This window comes from Molothrus aeneus, chromosome 25 (genome assembly GCF_037042795.1).
Source record: "Molothrus aeneus isolate 106 chromosome 25, BPBGC_Maene_1.0, whole genome shotgun sequence".
Lineage (NCBI taxonomy): Eukaryota > Metazoa > Chordata > Aves > Passeriformes > Icteridae > Molothrus > Molothrus aeneus.
The window spans coordinates 703,149-719,661 of record NC_089670.1 but is presented as its reverse complement, the minus strand read 5'-3'; the positions used below and the strand labels follow the sequence as shown (position 1 = coordinate 719,661).

General features: G+C 64.8%; 1 protein-coding gene across 1 annotated transcript in view; it reads right to left on the bottom strand.

Moving 5' to 3' along the window:
- Positions 1-12,936, bottom strand: part of NTN1 (netrin 1) — an 88,589-nt gene extending 75,653 nt beyond the window's left edge. Inside the window, exon 1 of the mRNA XM_066565714.1 lies at positions 11,913-12,936. Coding sequence (XP_066421811.1) covers positions 11,913-12,936 — 1,024 coding nt within the window. The remainder of the gene's footprint in view (positions 1-11,912) is intronic.
- Between the last annotated feature and the right edge of the window lie 3,577 nt (positions 12,937-16,513).

Here is a 16,513-nt window from a genome sequence, read left to right as displayed (position 1 = left end):
GATCCATCCCCGGCACGGCGGGGATGAGGGCTGTTCCTTGGGATGGGATGGGATGGGATGGGATGGGATGGGATGGGATGGGATGGGATGGATGGGATGGGATGGGATGGGATGGGATGGGATGGGATGGGATGGGATGGGATGGGATGGGATGGGATGGGATGGGATGGATGAGATGGGATGGGATGGGATGGGATGGGATGGGATGGGATGGGATGGGATGGATGGGATGGGATGAGATGGGATGAGATGGGATGAGATGGGATGGATGGGATGGGATGGATGGGATGCAGAGGGCTAACACATCAGCGCTGGTAACCACCGTTTGCCTGGAGTGCCCCACGGTTTTCCTGGGGTGTCCCCACTTGGAAAATCCCGGCAGATTTGCTGCCAGCTCAGTGAAAAATCACCAGGACATGCCCCGCTCAGGTGAGGAATGAACTGACAGCAGAGCTCTGCTGGTGCACAGACCCCCCTGACACAGCTCTCCTGATGTTGAGCTGTGCCCAAACCCGGCGCTGGCTGATGGCAGGAACAGCTGGGAGTGCCCAGGGCTGAGCAGCCCCGCTCGGGCTCAGCCCTGCCCAGCTCAGCGCGGTGCGACCGCGGGCTCCCAACTCCCGGCACGGCAAGAGCCGCAGGGGCCGATCCCCGGTCACCAGGGCCGGGGCCGGAGCCGCTCGTCCCTGTCCCTGTCCCTGTCCCTGTCCCTGTCCCTGTCCCTGTTCCGTTGGTCCCATCCCTGTCCCGCTGGTCCCGTTCCTGTCCCGTTGGTCCCGTTCCTGTCCCGTTGGTCCCATCCCTGTCCCGCTGTTCTTGTCCCTGTCCCGCTGTTCCCATCCCTGCCCCGCTGGTTCCATCCCTGTCCCGCTGTTCCCATCCCTGCCCCGCTGGTTCCATCCCTGTCCCGCTGGTCCCGTCCCTGTCCCGCTGGTCCCGTCCCTGTCCCGCTGGTCCCTCCCGCACCGCCCGCTGCCTGCGCCGCCCGCCCAGCCCCGATTTACGAGCAGCGTGTGAAGGACAGACACTGGGCCGCTGGGCTGAACAATGCGGGAATATTAGCCGAGTTACAAAAACAAACAAACCAAACCCTGCCGGGAGCCCGTTTCATTTATCTTCCTTTGTCCCGTTTTGCTTCAGCGTGAAAGTCGCCCTTTCAAGCGCAGCGGTTGCGTTCCAGCCCCGGCGGGCAGCTGATCCAAGGCGCTGCACCGCGAGCTTCCCAAAGGCTCTTTGCACACTTCAATTCATCCCTGAATATTCAGCCGCCTTTCCCTCCCTCCAAGCCTCCCAGGACTTTCTGCCCAAGAGCCGAGGGTGCAGAGCCCGGGCCGGGGCCGGCGGGGCGCGGAGCCTTTGTGTGCAAACACAAGCTGCTGTTTGTATTTGCCGTGCCTCTGTCAGAGCCCGATTGTGGCCACCGGGCTGCTCTCAATGTCCGCCCGGCCACCGCCGCTGCCGGGGGGACGCTCCCCTCCCTCCCTCCCGCCCTCCCTCCCGCTCTCCCTCCCCGGCCGCTTTGAAGAGAAGGGATTTAATTTCACGAGGCTTTCGGTAATCACGTTCCGATCTCCAACATTAACCAGAACTGACTCCCTCTCGCAGAAGGGGGGGATGAGGCAGCGAACAGCCACGGCTCGGGACGGGCCGCGCCGATGGAGGAAGGCAGAACGCGGGGCTGGTTCTGCGCCGTTTATCAGATGGGGCTGGAAAACAACAGGCAGCTCCAGGAGGGAGCGGCTTTACCCACCCCGAGGACGCTCTTCGGGGCTCCCGTGCACCACAAACCCTGATTTTTGTACCCAGACATTTTCCCCCTGTCCGCGGCCTGTCCCGTCCTTTACCTTCCCTCCTCCCCGCTCCATTTCCAGCGCCCTGGAGCCTCTGCCGCGCCCCCGGGCTCCTCCTGCTCGGGCATCGCTCCCTGCAGGGGCGGCCAGCGGCCAGGAAGAGCCGGGGCCAGCCCTCCGGGGAAGGTTTTGCACCGGGAGGAGGCTGCGGACAGGGGGATTTGGGTCTCACCTGCCTGCACTGCCCCTCCCTCCTCTCCCTGCACGCAGAGCTCAGCTCTCCCCAGAGCATCTCCTGAGCAGGCAGGAATTCCACTCTAGAGCCTGCAGGAAAGTCCTTTTGGGGCTGTGAGAGCAAAGCGACTGCTGGGACAGTCCCCAGTGAGTGTTAAAATCCCCTTTTCCTATCTGACGTGCCGTCCATTCTCTCCTCACCCACTCTGCTCTGACTGCCTGAGCCTGCACCCCAAATACCCACAGAGCTGCCATTAAGGGGCGTTAATTGTTCCCGTAGGATAATTAATGATAATTCCAATGGAGATTGCTGCCTTGGTCAAAGCCAAGCACGGCTCGCAGTGATGACCCCGCGCAGCCTGGCAGGGCTCTGAGTGATGGATGGCCCCCAAATACCGCAGGGAAGGTGACCCGGACACCTCATCCATCTTCCCGTGCCGGGCCCGAGCTCGGAGCGCACCGGCTGCGGGGATGGGGTCGGGGGAGCAGCTGGGCTGCTCCTGGCGGGGCTGGGAGTGCACGGAGCCCGCACGGACGTGGCAGCGAGCCCGGAGCCGGGGCCGGCTGAGCCAGCAGCGTTCGTGCCGTGCTCCGCCTCCAATTCCCACCCGGGACACGGGGAGGACGCTCCCTCCTTCCCTCCTTCCCTCCCTCCCCCGTGCCATGACAAACTGGGAGCGCTGTCCCCTCTCCACGAGGCACCATCGACAAATCCGGGCCTATTTCTCGCTGGCAGAGAGAGTTTCCCCCCCCCCCAGCACGTCAAAAAGGACAAATCTGCTCTGAAACAACCCCACAGAGCCGGGCTGCTCCCAGCCTGTGCCATTGCACTGCCTGCTCCTGCCCCTCATGGCATTTTTGCCCTTTCCCAGGGGAAATTTGGGGTGCTGGGTCCAGGCCTGGGCTCTCCATCCTCTCCCCAAACGGGAGATGCAGAACCTTTCACCCTCAAGCAGAGGTTTCCAAGGTTGCTCCTCCCTGCCTGTGCTGGAATTTCCACTCACCTGCCCACACAATCCTCTTTGCTGGTTATTTTTGGCAGAAGAGGGCCAAGGACTGCTGGGCTCATCCATTAGCAGCCCCTCCATCCCCAGAGGAAGAGGACTCGGCCTGGGGGCTGTGATTGCCAGTGCAGCCCCCCCAAGTCCTGCCTCGGCCCGAGGGGACCCCTCTCCACCAGCAACCACAGCCTGGGTGACAACAGGCGCTGGGCAGAGCCAGAGGCCGCTTCCAGCCTTTCTGCGGAACAATTAGGAAACCTCTGTACTTCCAGGAGGGAGTGAAATAAACGTTTGCTCCTTCCCTGCTCTCCAACGCTCTGTCCAGCTGGGGGATGCAGGCACAATTTTCAACCCTCCCATCATTCACGAGACACTTTGAAAAGGTTGGAGAGGAAAATTTCTGCCTGTGGAAACGTCTGCCCAGGGAGATTTCTTCCAGGGTCTCAGAGCTGTGTGTGGGACACGAGCCCAGGTTCCTTCCCTGCCTGTTGCTTCCTCTGCCATCCCCGTGGTGCAGGAGGTGCCTGTTCTGTGCCCCCTTTGTGCTGTCAACGCCCCCCGTGCCAGCTGAGCCCCAGAACAAAATAATCCCTCTGCCCACATCCCTCCATGGGTTTTTAAACTCCAGTCTGCATTGAAAGCAGCACAAACCACTTCCATAAACCTATCTCCCAGCAGAGCTGAGTGTCTCCTCCATTCCCGTGCTCTCCCGGCTCAGAACGTTTCTTTGGTACCTCCCAAAAGATTACAGGGTTTTCCCCTCCCCACCACCGATCCCCTGGTTTCTGCTGATCCCAAATCAAACTCTCACTTTGTGAGGCTGAGCCCCTCCGTGCCGCCGGTCCCTCTGCAGCTGCCTGGGGTGGATCAGGAGCGGCGTTTCCATTCCGTTCCCTCCCAGAGCTCCGTGCTGCCCTGGCTGAGAGCAGGAAAAGCCTCCCCGTCTCCTTATCAGTCCCCAGGGCATCCTAATCCCCTTATAAACGCAATCCATTACACAGGTATCTTTTTAAAAGCCTGCCTGTCACTCCAGCCAGCCCCGGCCCAGCTCTGCGGACTCTTTGGAGCGCGGTCAGCGGGGATGAGTCTGCGGCGGGCAGAGCTGGGACTGCCCCGGCTGCGGATGCAGCCTGTCCGTGTCCCTGTCCGTGTCCGTGTCCCTGTCTGTGTCCCTGTCCCCTCCATGTCCGTGTCCCTGTCCGTGTCCGTGTCCCTGTCCCTGTCCCTGTCCCTGTCCCTGTCTGTGTCCCTGTCCCTGTCCCCTCCCTGTCCGTGCTCCCTGTCTGTGTCCCTGTCCGTGTCCGTGTCCCTGTCCCTGTCCGTGTCTGTGTCTGTGTCCGTGTCCCTGTCCCTGTCCCTGTCCCTGTCCCTGTCCGTGTCCGTGTCCCTGTCCCTGTCCCTGTCCCTGTCCCTGTCTGTGTCCCTGTCCCTGTCCCCTCCCTGTCCGTGCTCCCTGTCTGTGTCCCTGTCCGTGTCCGTGTCCCTGTCCCTGTCCGTGTCTGTGTCTGTGTCCGTGTCCCTGTCCCTGTCCCTGTCCCTGTCCCTGTCCCTGTCCCTGTCCGTGTCCGTGTCGGTGTCCGTGTCCGTGTCGGTGTCCGTGTCCGTGTCCCTGTCCGTGTCCCTGTCCCAGTCCCTGTCCCTGTCCGTGTCCCTGTCCCTGTCCCTGTCCGTGTCCGTGTCCCTGTCCGTGTCCCTGTCCCTGTCCGTGTCCCGGTCCCCTCCCTGTCCGTGTCCGTGTCTCTGTCTCTGTCCGTGTCCGTGTCTGTGTCCCTGTCCCTGTCCCTGTCCACTCCCTGTCCGTGTCCGTTTCCCTGTCCGTGTCCGTGTCCCTGTCCCTGATCCCTGCTCAGACACGGCGCCTCTCCCTGTCCCGCCTGGCAGCAGAGCCAGCCCGAGCCGTGCCAGCCCGAGCCGTGCCCACTCCGTGCCAGCCGAGCCGTGCCCACTCCGTGCCAGCCCGAGCCGTGCCCGCTCCGTGCCAGCCTGAGCCGTGCCCGCTCCGTGCCAGCCGGGCCGTGCCCGCTCCGTGCCAGTCCGGGCCGTGCCCGCTCCATGCCCGCTCCGTGCCAGCCGGGCCGTGCCCGCTCCGTGCGGGAGCAGCGGGGATCTGGCAGGGATGCTCGGGACGGGAGCTCGGGCCATGCAAAGCAAACGTTCCCTGCTGCTCGCAGCGGCAGAGGCCAAACGGCAGCCGCGGCTCCGGAGGCGCCCCGGGGCCACAGCAGATGTGGCTGTGCCAGCGCCCAGCCCCGGCTCTGAGCCCTCTGCAGCCGCTGATCCTGCAGCGAATCCCTCCCTTGTCTCTGATGGATCTGCTCGGTGCCATCGGGAACGTGCTGCAGATAAATCATCCCGTGAACCCCCCTGTGCTGGGGACACAGCCCTGCCCTGGGCTCCTGTGCTCCAGGCAGCCGGGCCAGAGCTGCCCAGGAAAAGGTGGATGTTGGATCTCATGTGTCCTGGGGCTGATTTGGGTTTGTGGGTTCAAGTGGCCAAATGCTCCACAGCCCCTGCGATGCCAGGCAGCTGCCCAGGCTGTTCCAGCCGTCCTCATCCATGATCCCCTCTGCCCTGGATGTCCCCCAGGACAAAACTGCTGGGGGAAAACCTCAACACAGCGCCCTGAAATCCTCCAGGAAGCCCTCAATAAAACTCTGCTTGCACAGCCCGGCCACAGAAGGGCCACAGACAGGATGGGAGCTGTGAAGGCACTTGAGGTGGGTGATCAATCAGGGCAGAGAAAAGGAATCACCTAAATTTAATAAGAGACACCAGGAACTCCCTGGAATGAAATCCTGCAGTCCCATAAAAAGCACAAGAGCCTCCAAAACCACTGCCAAGAAGCTGGGTGTCACAAAAGGGAGGCAGGACAGACCAAGGGCCAAAAAGGCATCAACCCTCCGTGGCCACAAGAATCCATCTCCCATCCCTGAGCGTGAAGGGGAGATAAATTAAGAATATGGAGACAAATTCGTGTTCCCGACTGCTCCCAGACCGAAATCAGAATCCTGGGAGTGCTTTTACAGGCATGGGGGATTCCAGAGCCCTCGGGTGCTTTTTGCTCCATCCCTGGAGAGCAGCACGTCCCCCCGGGCAGGCACAGCGGGTTTGCGAGGCGAGGACAGCGGAGGCTGAATAAGGATGACAAGATTTGGCCCAGAAAGAGGAGGGCAGAGATTAGCCGTGGACAAGCTCAAGGGAAGGCAAGTGTCCAACCCGGAGTGCCAAGCCTGGTTTTGTTTTAGCCTTAACTGCGCTTTTTTGTTTGTTTGTTTGTTGGTGTAAAAACCTTTCTGTTGGAAATCAGTTTAACTTTAAGCTTCCTGAGAATAAAAGCCTGTGAGAAAGCTCTGCCCATGCGAGGCTCCCTTGGGAGGCTACAATGGGAGCCTCAGCAGCTCCTGGGCCCGAATTTCTATGGCTACAGCACCCATCAGCTCAGCAATACAGCCACCCCTGCTCTGTGCTTCCCCATGCAGCACAATGCATGGGAGCTGCCCGGGAGGGGCTGGAAAGGGCCTGGGGCTCCATGGATGGCACCTGGAGCCACGAGGAGTGCAGCCCCCACGGGGTCTGCTCCAGCTGCTGGGGAACCTGTCCCAGCTGCAGTTTCCTGAGCACGAGGATGCTGCAGTAATGCTCGGTGTCCTTCTGAACCCAAATCCAAAGGGTTTCACAGAGCCTCCCTTTGCTCCCTTTATGTGGGGAAATTGAGGCCCAGGGCAAACCTGGACATCAGACATGATGGGCATTCCTGTTACCATCAGCAGGTAACGGGCAGCACCAGCACAGAGCAGCTCCAAAATGCCCCTGAGAACCCTGAGAACCAGCTGAGAATCCCGGCTGGATCCAGCCACAGGCCAAGCTGAGTTGTGCTGCCAGACCCAGGCACCAGCACCTGCCTGGGGTGGACAGAGGAGGTGACACTGTGGGGATCCTCTGTGGGACCCTGGGGATCCTCTATGGCACCCTGGGGATCCTGCAGGGGCAGCCTGGTCCTGCTCAGAGCCTCTGTGCCCAGGCTGGGAGTGTGGCTGTTTCTCCATGCACTAAGGGATGGGTGTTTGCAACCTTCCCCATCCCTCTGGAGCAGCCGTGGCCATGAGCAGGGTGGACACGGGGACACTCAGACTCCTTTTCTCCTCCCAGAGGGATCTGCAAAGCCACTTTGTTCCTCTGCCTGACTCCCATCCCACCAGGGAACCGAGGGAGCAGTGGATGTGCCCTTGTGTCACCAGGTCCCTGCCAGCTCTGCCAGTGCCACCCACACTCCCCAGTGCTGCAGCCAGTGCCTCTGTTCCTCTGTCCCTCTGTCCCTCTGTCCCTCTCAGGATAAACCATTGGCAAAGCCCTGAACCACCACAGGAGAGGAGCAGAGAGAAAGGACATCTCCCACCAGCCCAGCCCTTCCTGGCTGGATGTGAGCCCTTCCTGGCCCCTGGGAGCCACTGGGAGCTCCTGGGAGCCCCTGGGAGCCCCTGGTGGCCCAGGCCTGGCCCTGGCTCCCTGCTCTGCCCTCTCGGGGGTGCCTGGACTCTGCAGACAGGCACTGGCTCACAAGCAACTCCTGCAGGGCCCGGCCAGTGGGACAGAGCCAAAGTCACCACCAGCTTGACTTCTTCTTCCATTTGGAGGCCAAGGAGAACAGGAAGGAGCTCTCTCCTGAGGCTCCCCAGTACCCCACTGTGCCTGGGGAAAATGGTCACAGACAGGGTGGGAGCTGGGAGAGCTTTTGATGTGGAGGTGATTAATGCAGGGTAAAGGAAAGGGATAACCTGAATTTTAAAGGGGACACCAGGAACTGCCTGCATGGAACCCCTCCCGTCCCTCTGAGGGAGCAGGGCTGTGTGGGAGGATCTGATTTCCCTGGCTGTGGCGAGGGTGGAGGGGCCCCGTGTGCTATTTTAGCGAGCACTGCCCTGCAAATGCCTCCCCCGACCACCACGGAGGTGCCAAGGCCCAGGTTTGGCCGGGAGTTTTTCCCTGGGAGCGTTTGGTGGGCGCTCCTCTCAGAGCCCCTGCTCAGCTCCTTGTCGGAGGTGAAGTTTCCTTTCCGCCGAATAAGAACTTGCTGGGAAATCGCTGTGACATGAGACACATCCCAGCCTGGGAACCCTGGGCAGCGCGGCAGAGCCTGCCCAGCGCCAGGCGCCCCGCGCTGCCCGTGCCAAATCCCCTATCTGGGAGCACAATGTGTTTCCTTTCTCGCCCTGCGCTCGCTCCCGGCTTTGTTCAACGCTCCCGAGGGCCGAAGCCGAGCGGGGCCCGGCACCTGCGGCCAGGCTGACGTCAGGAACACCTGCAGGCGCCGGGAGCATCCCCTGGCTCCGGGGGAAAGGCTCCAGAGCCCGCGCTGGAGCGGAGTCTGCGGCTCTCCAAGCGCCTGGCAGCGCGATGCAGCCCGGGCCCGGCCAGCCGTGCCTTGTCCAGGCAGAGGCAAAGGGGCAAAGTGAAGGGACGGGGCTGCTCCGGCTCATTCCCAGCACTCCGAACCACAGCGCGGCTCTGGAGAAATTGCGGAATGGTGCACGTGTAATTTAGTGATGTTAAATCTGATCAAAGACCCTGCCTGCGTTTTCCTGCGTCCACACGAGCTCACCAGCAGCTGAGCTCTGACAGCGTTTCACTTCAGACCTTTCCCAGCTGCAATTCCTCTCCTGGGGGAGCTGGAAGCTGCATCAGGACAGGCTGGGCTGGAGAAGGGGGCTTGGGCTGGACCAGCCCTGAGCAAAGAGCCAGCCCAGCGGCGCTGGAGAGAGGCGGGATGGAGAACAGACCTCCGAGCTCCTCTCCAAGCCCGGTCCTCCCTGGAGCCCTCGCGGGCGCCTGGCCAAAGCTGGACTGCAAGGCCAAGCTCTACGTGGAGCAGACACTTGCCAGGTAAAGCTGACGGGAAGCTGAGGCTGTGAAAGCTCTGCAGGAGCAGATCCCTGGAGAGCAGCCCCTGGGGACAAGCCCTGTGCTCTCCACGTGCAGCGCTGGGGTCTCGCAAGGAGCTCTAAAGAAAAATTCGATCTGGCTGGCAAAAAGCGTTCCCATGGGAAATTTTGACTTTCTGTCAGAAACTCCAGAGCATTTCTTTCTCAGCCCCAAATAAGCATGAATAGGAACAAAGATTCAGTTTTGGCAGGGGGAATGGGCTTACCAAAGAAAACTCCCAAATTTTTAAGCAAAGCAGACACATTCTATCATTTTTCTCTTTGGATTAAAAGAAAGAGAAAAATAAAACTCCCAACGATTTTCCAGAAAGGAAAAAAGTAAATTCAATAAAAAAAAGAAACCAACCCAAAAAAACCCGCAGCCAGTTCTCCCAGCGCTCCTCGATGCGAACTCAGCTGATTTGGCTGATGCCCCTTTCCCTCAGCACGGCCGCTCTGGTGCCCTGAGCTGCCTGGAAGGAGCCTCGGGCGAGCGGCGGCTCCGGCAGCAGCTCCTGCCCCGGGGCCTGACTTTCTCTCGGGGTTTGGGACAGAAACCAGGGTGGGCCGACGGTCATGAGCGAGTGGGTGGGAGTTGAATGGGGTTATTGTGATCTCTATCTGGGGGATTATTCCGGGCGGTGTGGGCTTGGCAGGGCAGCGCGGGGTTTTGGCCGTGGCTGGTTTTACAGACTGATAGGTGCGGCCCCGGGGAAGGAGCGGCGGGACTGGGCTGCGGAAAATTGTTCTACGGTAGCTTCATCCTTGCAAAACATTCACTTCCCAGCAAAGCCGGTGGAAAAGGAAAAAACAGAGCGATTTTCGTTTGCAGAAGTCTGACGCGGCGAGGAGCGCACATGGTCTGAAATGCAAAGCCTGGCATAAAAGTGACATATTTTACTGGAAACTGGGAACTTGCTTCCCTTTTATTGGAAATACATTGGAAGGGAGAAGGATGGTAGGAGCACGGCGCCAGCGCAATAACTGAACAGAAGCGTTTTCAGGAGAATTTGGGAATCCTGCAGAGGAGCCCGGGGGTCCGATAGCACCCCGAGACCGCCCCGAAATTTACGGCATCGCTGATAGCGGTGACTCTGCAGGCAGGGAGCGGGGCTGAGGCTGGGAGAGCCGGACCCCTCCTGCCCCCCGGCCTCGCTGCTGGGCAAGGACAGCGCTGGGACGGAAGCGAAACGCGGAGCTCCGAGCCCGAGCGCTGCCGGGCAGCGGGACCCGCGGGACGGCGGAAAAGCGAACCCGGAGCTGACCCCGGCAGCCTCGGGCATCGGGACGCGGCCGCTTCCCCCGTCCCGACGGGATCCGAGCATCGCCCCGAGGCTGCCGGGCCCCCGGAGCCGCCACCGCGGGTGCCCCGGTGCCACCGGGCCGCCCTCCCGGCCAGATAAGCCGCTCTGGCCGTGCCTGCCTGGTGAAGACGCCGACGGAGAAATTGCGCTCTCTGCAAGGCACACATCTGATTGTGATTTGGGGAAAAAAATAAAAAAATGAAAAGAAGGGAAAGAAAACAAAATAAAAGGAAAAAAAAAAAAAAAGAAAAAAAAGGCAGCCAAACCCGGCCGCTCGGCGAGGGTTTTTTCCTATAGTCGGAGCTGCAAATATTTTGGAAGACGGGGCCGTGTTTTCCGTGTAAACAAGGCGGCGGCGGCGGCGGCGGCGGCGGGGCCGGGGCTGCGCTCCACGGGGCCGGGGGGTCCCGGCGCGGGCAGCGGAGCCCAGGCTGGGCCATCCCGGCCCGGGGCCGGGTCCCCACGGGCACACGGCTGAGCACCGGCCCCCGGAACCGCCAGGAGAGGAGCGCAGCGCGCGGGGATCTCGCTGGGAAGCGGGGGTGGAAGATCGGAGGGAACGTTCGGCGGGATGTGTGGGACTCACGGGCAAGAGCTGCCCGAGCCCTTAACCCTTGTCCACCCCGGCAGAGGCGAGGGACCCTCCGTTCCGGCCGGGACAGCCAGCACGGCGCGCGTTTCTCGCTCCGGATGGAACGAACCGGCTGCTGCCCGGTTCTCATTTGGCCCTGGGGCTCCTTCAAGTCCCCGCCGCCGCCTCCCAGGGCCGCCCGCACATCCCGAGGATGCCGGGACCGGAGCTGCAGGCTTTGCCCGGCTTCCCTGCCCTGCTCCCGGCCGCCTTCCCTCTCCGGAAAGGGCCAGAGCCCGGCCCGGTGCCGGAGCCGGTGGCGGCGCCGCCCGGACGCGGAGCCTCTCGGGCTTGGGGCGGCTCCGAGCCGTGTCCCGGGGAGGGGAGCGGGGCTGCTGCGAGCTCCGGGATCCCCGGGCCGTGCGCTGCGGGCCCCCGGCCGGGACCTGCGCGGGACGGGAGCCCCTGCCCGGCCAGCCAGGGCCCCTTCCCGCTCCTCCGGACACGAACGGCGTTTTCCCGGAATCCTGAACGCTCCTTATCCCCTCTCCTGAGCTCCTTGGTTTTTCCTGCCTCGTGTTTCCGAGCTTCCCCTCGCTCTGCTCATCGGAGTCCCCCGTTAACCCCGTCCTGCGCCGCCGGCTGCCTCCGGTGTCCCCGTCCCCCGGCCCCGCGGCTCTCGCTATCCCCTGCCCCAAACTCCTGTGCCCTGCCCGGTGGTCCCAGGCTCCCTGTGCCCGCCGCTTTGCACCTGGAGGTCCCTCGGTATTGTTACCAGCGGGCTCCCGAGTACCTCAGCGTCCCATGCCCTGCGCTCCCGAGTGCCTTCACATCCCCGCTCCGCGCTCCGAGGTCCCTCGGTGTCCCGTCCTCATCCCTACAGTCTCCGGTACCTCAGTGTCCTCCTCCTCTCCCGTTCTCCGTGTCCCTGCTCGTCCCCGCGCCGCTCGGCGTGTCCCTGGATGTCCCCGTGCTTTTCGCTGCCGTCCCCCGCGGCTCCCTCGCTCTGCCCTCCCTCCGCCTCCCCTCCGGGGACCTCCGCGCCCCGTCCCCGTCCTCCTCCCGCCGTGTCCGCGCCCGCGGCCGGGACTCACCCACGCACTCGTTGGCCTCCCGGGCCGTCGCTCGCTGCCAGGGCCGGTCGTAGTGGAAGGGCTTGCAGCGGTCGCACTCGGGGCCGGCCGTGTTGTGCTTGCAGTCGCACACCAAGCTGTCGTCGCGGTCCCGGACGCAGCGCGACGCGTGCCCGTTGCACTTGCAGCGCCCGCCGACCTGCAGGTCGGACACGGCGTAGAAGTAGGAGTCGCGGGCCAGCTCGGAGTCGTCCTCGCTCTCGTCGCCGAAGGTGTGCAGGCGGCTGAAGGTCACCCTGATGTCGGTGGCCGTCACCCAGTCCTGCAGCACGGGCGAGTTGTCGAAGTCGTGGGCGGTGGGGCGGCCGTCCAGGGTGCTGAAGGCGATGAGGCCGCCGGAGAGGGGCCGCACGTCGGTGTGCGAGTCGGTGCACACCGCCTCCTGCTCGTTCTGCTTCGTGATGGCGGCGCGGCTCGGCTTGTTGTACATCTTGCGGCACTGCGTGGAGTAGAACTGGAAAGGCACCCAGGTCTTGCCGTAGTCCATGGACTTGTGGATGGCCATGGACTCGGGGCGCGGCGAGCAGAACTGCAGGCTGACGTAGGTCACCTCGAATTTCTTGCCGAGGGACAGGGTGAGGGTGACGTTGTGGGGATACTGGACGTAGCTGTCGGACTGCCAGCAGGTCAGGTTGTGCGGGTTGTTGAGGTCGGTGAGGAAGGAGGGCGGGTGGGCGCGCTTGGGGTCGGAGGCGTTGCAGAGGTGGCAGGTGCGGACCTGCTCCTCGCCCTTCTCCGTCACCACGCAGTACCGCGACGGCGGCTTCCCGCAGGTGCTGGACACCTTCACCTCCTTCCCGAAGGCCGAGTTGACGAAGTCGGGGATGCAGCGACGGGGCAGCCCGTGCTCGTCGTAGCAGGGGTCGGGCTGGGCGCTCTGCACGGCGAACATGCTCACGCCGTGGTAGCCACCGCGCAGGGGCTGCGCCAGCCACGCCGCCGCCAGCAGCAGGGCCAGCGGCGCCTCCGCTCCCCTCCGCGGCATCCTGCGCGACCTCCGCGCGGCCTGGGGACGGCGGGCCGGGGGACACGGGGCGCGCCGGGAGCCGCCGCTCGACCGCGCCGCTCCGCGGGGCACCTCGGCCGGGGACGCGGTGCGGCGGCTCAGGGAGCCCGGAGCATCGCCCGCCCCGCGGCCAGCCCCGCGGAGAAAGGGGAGACCGCGACGGCGGCGGCACCACAAAAGTGGGGCTGGCGGCGGGGCTGGGTCCCGCCTGCCTCCCGCCCCGGCCCTCGCACGGAGAATGACTGGCGGTCCCAGCCCCCGCCGCGTTTGAGGTCATGCTAAAGGAGTGACATCGCGCTCAAGGAACAGAACAACGACATCCACTGGCGGCTCAGCCAGAGACGCGCACAGGCCTCGGGGAGGGCGGGAGGGGGATGGGAGTGGGACGGAGCCCGCCTCGACACCGCGGTGATGGGCGCGGGGCTCCCGAGCCGCCCCGAGGAGCCGGGCGAGGGTCCTGGCGCTCCCCCCGCCCCCCGTGCCCCCGACGGGGCTGGGGAGCCGGGGCCGCCCGCGCCCCGCAGCTGGGGATGCTCCGTGGGCGTGGAGCGGGAAGGGGGGAAGCGGCCCGGAGGAGCCCCACGCCCACCTGTGGGGACGCCGGGGGGATCGGGACGGGGACGGGTCCCACCCGGTCCCTGCTGGCCTCCCCCGTCCATCGGGCCAGACGGGGACTGGCCGCTGAGCTGGATGGGAAGGGACACCGGCCCGAGTGGGCTCCCGCAGCCCCCGGCCCTGGGCCAGCAAAGCCTGTGCCGGGGAAGGTTAACGGGGGAAGCAGAGCACGGGAGCTGCTGGGCCTGGCGACCCCCGGCAGGTGGTTTTAGGGGGCTGGTCCCGGGAAAGAGGGGCAGTGTCTCTATCACAGCCCCGGGACAGACCGGGCACAAGGGGCTGCCCTGGCGCCTCTTGCCGCCCCCGACCTCGCTCTGCAGTTTGTCGGCTCTCCCGTTAAGGCGAGGAAGGGGTTAAAGGGCGGCACTTGTCCCGCACCGGGCCGTGGCCCAGCCCCGCTCTCCCCTTCCCACCCACCCGGACCCCCGGTGCCGAGGGGCCGCCCCCGACGGCCGCTGCCCCCGGACCCGCCGGGCTCCGCTGCGATCCCGGCCGGGGGCTCAGCCCGGGGGGCGGTACCGACACCCCGGAGAGAGTCCCGGGAGGGAGCGGAGCTTCCCCGCCTGGGCTCCCGGCCGCCGCGCTCGCCCCCCTTCCCTCCCTCTTTGATTAAAAGGGCACTTTTATTTTTCCAACGGAGGTGCCCTCTCTCGGAGCGCTGCCCACGCCGTGTCACTCAAGCGGCCGGGCCCTGGCACGGCGGCGCGGTGCCCTCCCCGGAGAGCGGCGGCGGGGCGGCCCGAGGGGACGGGGGCTGCCCGGGCAGCGGCGAGCCCCGCGCCGGCCTCCGCCTCCTCCCCTCCGCCCGCCCCTCTCCCTCTTTGAATTCCTTGCCACCGAGCTGAATAAAAGTGGTTGTTGTAAATTGAATTAGTGCCTGATTAATCTGCTCCCGGGCCTGCTAGCCCAGCGGGGCGTCTTTGGCAATGCAACCGCCTTCCCTGCAGGGCAGCGGGGCTCCGCAGCCTCCCTGCCCCCATCGCTCCCCCCGGACCCCCCCAGCCGCCCCCCAGTCCCGCCGCTCCCGGGATTTGTTAACTCTTCCCCGGGAAACGGCCCCTCCGTCCCGTTCCTGGCGCCTCCACGGCCGGGGGAAGAGGAGGAGAGTGCGGGGATGAGGATGGGGATGCCGCCGAGCCGGGGCTGGGGGAGCTCCGGTCCCTCTGGTCCCCCCCGAGCCACCCAGGGACTCGGCCGCAGTCCGGCACACCCGGGACGCTCACGGACAGTCCCGGGATCCCCCAGCCCCGGGGAAAGCTTTAACCCCACTCCTGAATCGCGGCCCTGGTTGCAGAATTGGGATGGGGGTGTGTGCTCCCGTCCAGCTCTGGGAGGGCACCTCAGGGAGGGAGGGGGGATAATTTGGACTAAGTTGTCCCGGGCCGTGGGGGCCAGACCGGGCCAGAGGCCCGGGGAAGCCCCGGGACATCTCCGGCCGTGCGGGCTCTCCCAGAGCGGCGGCCGCGGCTGTGCGACACCGGGGACGGGAATCGGCAGCCCAGAGCCCCAGGTTCGGGCCCGCAGACCCTGCAGGTGCCGCCATCAGCATCTCCGTCGGCGTTTGCGATCCCCCGCTTTACTCGCCCGGCGCTTTTCCCTCGGCCCCGCGCGTTCGGGAGCAGCGGCCGCCGCGGGTTCCCGGTCCGGCCGCGTCCGGGGAGGCACGGGAGGGACAGGGACAGGGCACAGCTCCTGTGCCCGGAGGGACTCGCGGGGCCCGCTCGGGACGCAGCAGGTGCCGCTGCCGGGACCCTCGGTGCGGGTTTGGCCCCGGTTGCTCCGGACGCTCCCGGACCCTCTCGCTGGCCCGGCCGCCGCTCGGGAATGCCCCCGGTGCGCAGGGCAGGGCTCAAATCTCAGCGTTTCTTTAAAATCCGCCAGGGTTTCTAAAGGTCGCCCGGCCACCCCTCAAAGCCCGCACGGTTCCTTCACCGCCTCACGGCGAAAACTGGGGCGAATGTAAGGAAAGCTGGCCCCGCGGAGCTGCCCCGCAAAGCCGAGGGGCTGCCTAATCCCATTAGCAGGGTGTTAATTTAACAACCTCCCGGCGCTGCCCAGAGCGGGGCTCCGCGCTGCCCGCCGGCGTTCCCGGGGCTGCGGCTCTCGCTTCCCTCCTGCCCTTCTCGCTGGGTTTATTCGGCGTTTCACAACCCCCGGGGTTTGTAATGGCTCTTGCGGTCATTAACGTGATTTACTGAGGCTTTCTCCTCTAATTACCTCGCCCTCGAGCTATTAAATGCATGTAAGCATCTCGGCGGGGACCGAGGCGCAGCTCGCCGGGCCCGGGCCCGAGTCTGCCGAGCCCTTCGGGGCAGGGCCCGGGGCTGTCCCGGGACGATGGAACGGGGATGCTCGGGGAACCGGGCCGTGCCCTCCACAGATCGGCCCCAGCTCGAATTTGATTTTCCTGTCCTGAAGCACCAGCCAGTCCCGGCCCTGTCCTGCCTCGGGAGGGGACGGATCCTTGCCCAGGTCAGCCCCGGTGAGACGCCGAAACATCTCCGGTACCTGCACCGGGGCCGGAGCCTCGCTGGTACCAGAACCGAGGAGTACCAGACTGCTGGTACCAGCACCGGAGCATCTCCGGCGCCTACACCGGGAACGAAACACCGCTGGGCCCACACCGGGGCATCATCTCCGGTGCCCCGGTCCCTCCCCGAGAGCGCGGCCGGCCCCAGGTGCGGGCCCGGGGCCTGAGCGGCCGGGCCGAGCTGGGGCAGAGCGGAGCCGTCCCCGTTCGGGCCGGGAGAAGCCCCGGGGCCGGAGAACCGGGAAGAGTTTGACTTCAGCCGCACCGGGGACAGCGGGAAAGGCGGCCCCGGCGCTCGGAGCCTGTTTTAAAAGTCAAATGGCTTCGGGCGCCGGAGCTCGTCCTCCTCGCCGGGAACAATGTGCTGCTGCTCGCCCACCTCCCCCTGCACCGCCCGGGCCCGGAGAAGGG